Below are 5,000 nucleotides of genomic sequence, written 5' to 3'. Positions count from 1 at the left end.
CTCTCTCCCTCTCTCCCTCCCCCTCTCTCCCTCTCCCTCCTCTCTCCCTCTCTCTCCTCTCCCTCCCTCTCTCTCCCCTCTCTCCCTCCCCCCTCTCTCTCCCCTCTCTCCCTCTCCCCCTCTCTCCCCCCTCTCCCTCTCTCTCTCCCCCCTCCCCTCTCTCTCTCTCCCCCCTCTCCCTCCCTCCCCTCTCTCTCTCCTCTCCCTCCCTCTCTCTCTCCCCCCTCTCCCTCTCTCTCTCTCCCTCTCCCCCCATATATGATGGTTTCCGCTGGTGCTGCCCGGTGGGCATCCCACACCCCCCCCCACTCACCAGCTCTGAACAGCGCCCCGGCAGCGTAGTGCATGGTGAGTGCATGGATCAGCTGCCTGGCTGTAGTACAGAGAGGTCCTCTGTCGAACAGGGAGAACGACAACGGCGTGTGATCCGAGGCGATGTAGAGCTTCAGAGAGGCGTGGATGCTGACCAACAGGTCGAACCGGCTGAATGACCAGGCGCTGCAGCCTCAGAGGGCGCACCAGGGCTGGGATGGACTGAAGGACGGTCTCCGGGAGCAGGGGACCCCCGTAGCGCTCCGAGGGGTTAGGGCCCGGGGAAGGGGCCAGGGCTGAGTCTGGGATGTAGGTGTGAAACAGAGTCTTGATGTAGTAGACGAAGGTGTCCTCTAGGTAGAGACGGGCTGGTTTGATGTGGAAGGTCAGCTGGTCCACACTGTAGCCCTCCCTGTGGGATCCAGAACCATCAGTGACAACAGGACAGGAGCAGCTTTACCTCAACCAGCAGCAGGCTATTGAACAGAGGAGGGCCAGAGGACTCAACATGGGATACATGGCATGTCTGGACGGTGTCTCACAAGGGACAATGATGGAAAGATCTGCTTTCCTTGTATTGTATTAATGATGCTGTAATAATGATAATTATGCTGTAATAATGATGATGATGATGCTGGAATAACGATGCTGTAATAATGATGACGATGCTGTAATAATGATGATGATGCTGAAGTAATGATGCTGTATTCATGATAATGATAATGTAATAATGATGATGATGCTGCTGTAATAATGATGATGATGATGTATTAATGATGCTGTAATAATTGATGCTGTATTAATGATGCTGCAGTATTCATGATGCTGTAATAATGATGCTGTAGTATTCATGATGCTGTAGTATTCATGATGCTGTATTAATGATGCTGTGTTAACGATGCAATATTAACAATGCTGTATTAATGATGCGGTATTAGTGATGCTGTATTACTGATGCTGTGTTAATGATGCAGTATTAATGATGCTGTAATAATGATGTTGTATTAATGATGCTGTATTAATGATGTGTTAACAATGCTTTAATAATGGTGCTGTATTAATGATGCTGTATTAAAGACGCTGTATTAATGATATTGTATTAGTGATGCAGTATTAATGATGCTGTAATAATGATGTTGTATTAATGATGCTGTATTAATGATGTGTTAACAATGCTTTAATAATGGTGCTGTATTAATGATGCTGTATTAATGATGCTGTATTAATGATATTGTATTAGTGATGCTGTATTAATGATATTGTATTAGTGATGCTGTATTAATGATGCTGTGTTAACGATGCTGTAATAATGGTGCTGTATTCATGATGCTGTATAGTTGGTATGCTGATATTGGTACTACTTCCATGGCCAATAAAGTGATGACATGGTATTATACCTGTCCAAGGTGAGTCCCAGCTGGAGGAAGCACGACGCCTTAAACTCCTCCAGGGCCTGTAGTGAGGTGGTGGGGTTGGCATCGCTGGTCCAGAGGGGGAGCTCCACACACTGCTCCTGGCACAACAACACTGGGAAGTGGAAGCTGGCACGGTTATACAGCTGGTTATCCACCTGGAAGAGAACAGAGGAATATCTAGTTAGTGTAGCTCTATACTGTAGTTATACAGCTGGTTATCCACCTGGAAGAGAACAGAGGAATATCTAGTTAGTGTAGCTCTATACTGTAGTTATACAGCTGGTTATCCACCTGGAAGAGAACAGAGGAATATCTAGTTAGTGTAGCTCTATACTCTAGTTATGAGGGATATCTAGTTAATATACAGAGGGATATCTAGTTAATATAGATATGTATAGTGTAGATCTATACTGTAGTTATCCACCTGGAAGAGAACAGAGGAATATCTAGTTAATATAGATATATATAGTGTAGATATATACTACAGTTATCCAGCTGGAAGAGAACAGATGAATATCTAGTTAGTGTAGATCTATACTGTAGTTATCCAGCTGGAAGAGAACATAGGAATATCTAGTTAGTGTAGATCTATACTGTAGTTATCCACCTGGAAGAGAACATAGGAATATCTAGTTAATATAGATATATATAGTGTAGATCTATACTGTAGTTATCCACCTGGAAGAGAACAGAGGAATATCTAGTTAGTGTAGATCTATACTGTAGTTATCCACCTGGAAGAGAACAGAGGAATATCTAGTTAATATAGATATGTATAGTGTAGATCTATGCTGTACACAGGAAGATATTTAGATGGCTGAAGCAGGAAATGTACCTTTTCTAGTTTTATATTTTACAGAAGACGTTCTGTGTTATTTCACAGTCAATGAAGAGATAAAAGCCTCCATGTTGCTCCTGTGCTTTACTCCTTCATGCAGATACACTGTTTTGGCTGAAACAGCCTTCGTCAGGTGACCTATAAACAGCCTTCGTCAGGTGACCTATAAACAGCCTTCGTCAGGTGACCTATAAACAGCCTTCGTCAGGTAACCTATAAACAGCCTTCGTCAGGTGACCTATAAACAGTCTTCGTCAGGTGACCTATAAACAGCCTTCGTCAGGTGACCTATACACAGCCTTCGTCAGGTGACCTATACATAGCCTTCGTCAGGTGACCTATACATAGCCTTCGTCAGGTGACCTATAAATATGAGTCGACCCACCTGCAGGCTGGCACAGTGGACTTCGACCAGACAGGCCTCTCCCATCCCGGCGGTGACCAGCCCCATGCCAGAGTCACCCAGACGGGCAGGACACAGGTTCAGTAGCAGTTTGGACAGAGTCAGCCTCAAGAGCTCCACGGAACCCGAACGACTGGTGATGTCATCTCTCAGCGACACACTGGCCTCGCTCAGCAACACCCTGAACGCCAGCTTCCGATTGGACGTCCTGAGAGACAGATACCAATCAGTTATGTTGATCCTTTTAAATCAATGCAAAAGGGATGGCTGGGGTTTACACAGAACGGGGGTTACAGCGCCCCCCAGTGGTGAAAGACAATATGGCATCCTTTGTCAGGGTGAACTATGACCTGCTAATGTTGTTATCATTAACTGCTCATCATTATCAATTATACATTACATTAAAACAAACCAAAAATCATATATTTTATTAGCATACAAATATATTGTATTGTTTGTCTCTCCTGTAGTAGGGTTAGAGGTTAGGGGTTAGAGGTTAGGGGTTATGGGTTAGAGGTTAGGGGTTGGGGGTTAGATGTTAGGCGTTAGAGGTTGGGGGTTGGTGGTTAGAGGTTGGGGATTAGAGGTTGGGGGTTAGAGATTGGGGATTAGAGGTTGGGGGTTAGAAGTTGGGGGTTAGAGGTTAGGGATTAGATGTTGGGGGTTATAGGTTGGGGGTTAGAGGTGGGGGTTAGAGGTTAGGGATTAGAGGTTAGGAGTTGGAGGTTAGGGATTAGAGGTTAGGAGTTGGGGATTAGGGATTAGAGGTTAGAGGTTAGGTGTTAGAGGTTAGGGATTAGAGGTTAGAGGTTAGGCGTTAGAGGTTAGGGATTAGAGGTTGGGGGTTAGCGGTTGGGGGTTAGAGGTTAGGGATTATATGTTGGGGGTTAGAGGTTAGAGGTTAGGGATTAGAGATTAGGGATTAGAAGTTGGGGGTTAGAGGTTGGGGGTTAGAGGTTAGGGATTAGAGGTTAGGGATTATAAATTGGGGGTTAGAGGTTGGGGGTTAGAGGTTAGGGATTAGAGGTTAGAGGTTAGGGATTAGAGGTTGGGGATTAGAGGTTGGGGGTTAGAGGTTGGGGGTTAGAGGTTCGTGATTAGATGTTGGGGGTTAGAGGTTAGAGGTTAGGGATTAGATGTTGGGGGTTAGAGGTTAGAGGTTAGGGATTAGATGTTGGGGGTTAGAGGTTAGAGGTTAGGGATTAGAGGTTGGGGGTTAGAGGTTGGGGGTTAGAGATTAGGGATTAGAGGTTGGGGGTTAGAGGTTGGGGGTTAGAGGTTAGGGATTAGATGTTGGGGGTTAGAGGTTAGAGGTTAGGTGTTAGAGGTTAGGGATTAGAGGTTAGGCGTTAGAGGTTAGGGATTAGAGGTTGGGGGTTAGAGGTTGGGGGTTAGAGGTTAGGGATTAGATGTTGGGGGTTAGAGGTTACCTGTTGTGCAGGCTCATGACAGAGTCCACGCTGCCCTCTGGTGCCAGGGTGAGGATGACTGTGCCACCCTGATGGACGACATCTATGTAGAGACAGCCAAACCCTGGTAGGAAAACCACCTACACACAACACACATCTACTCAGAACATCTACTCAGCACATCTACTCAGTACATCTACTCAGTACATCTACTCAGCACATCTACTCAGCACATCTACTCAGTACATCTACTCAGTACATCTACTCAGTACATCTACTCAGTACATCTACTCAGCACATCTACTCAGCACATCTACTCAGTACATCTACTCAGTACATCTACTCAGTACATCTACTCAGTACATCTACTCAGCACATCTACTCAGCACATCTACTCAGACCTCTCTACAGTAAACACAGATGATAGGAGAGTTAGACCTCTCTACAGTAAACACAGATGATAGGAGAGTTAGACCTCTCTACAGTAAACACAGACGATAGGAGAGTTAGACCTCTCTACAGTGAACACAGATGACAGGAGATTTAGACCTCTCTACAGTAAACACAGATGACAGGAGAGTTAGACCTTTCTACAGTGAACACAGACGATAGGATAGTTAGAC

General features: G+C 45.4%; 1 protein-coding gene across 1 annotated transcript in view; it reads right to left on the bottom strand.

The window, feature by feature from the left end:
- Window positions 1-5,000, bottom strand: part of LOC149984267 (intermembrane lipid transfer protein VPS13B-like) — a 721,339-nt gene that overhangs the window by 569 nt on the left and 715,770 nt on the right. Inside the window, 5 exon segments of the mRNA XM_090230526.1 lie at window positions 314-476; window positions 478-724; window positions 1,710-1,882; window positions 2,951-3,176; window positions 4,399-4,517. Of these exon segments, the coding sequence (XP_090086652.1) occupies window positions 314-476; window positions 478-724; window positions 1,710-1,882; window positions 2,951-3,176; window positions 4,399-4,517 (928 nt within the window).

Source organism: Oncorhynchus mykiss, chromosome 3, assembly GCF_057628025.1.
Source record: "Oncorhynchus mykiss isolate SJ-2025 chromosome 3, ASM5762802v1, whole genome shotgun sequence".
Taxonomy (NCBI): domain Eukaryota; kingdom Metazoa; phylum Chordata; class Actinopteri; order Salmoniformes; family Salmonidae; genus Oncorhynchus; species Oncorhynchus mykiss.
This window is presented reverse-complemented; position numbering and strand designations above follow the sequence as displayed.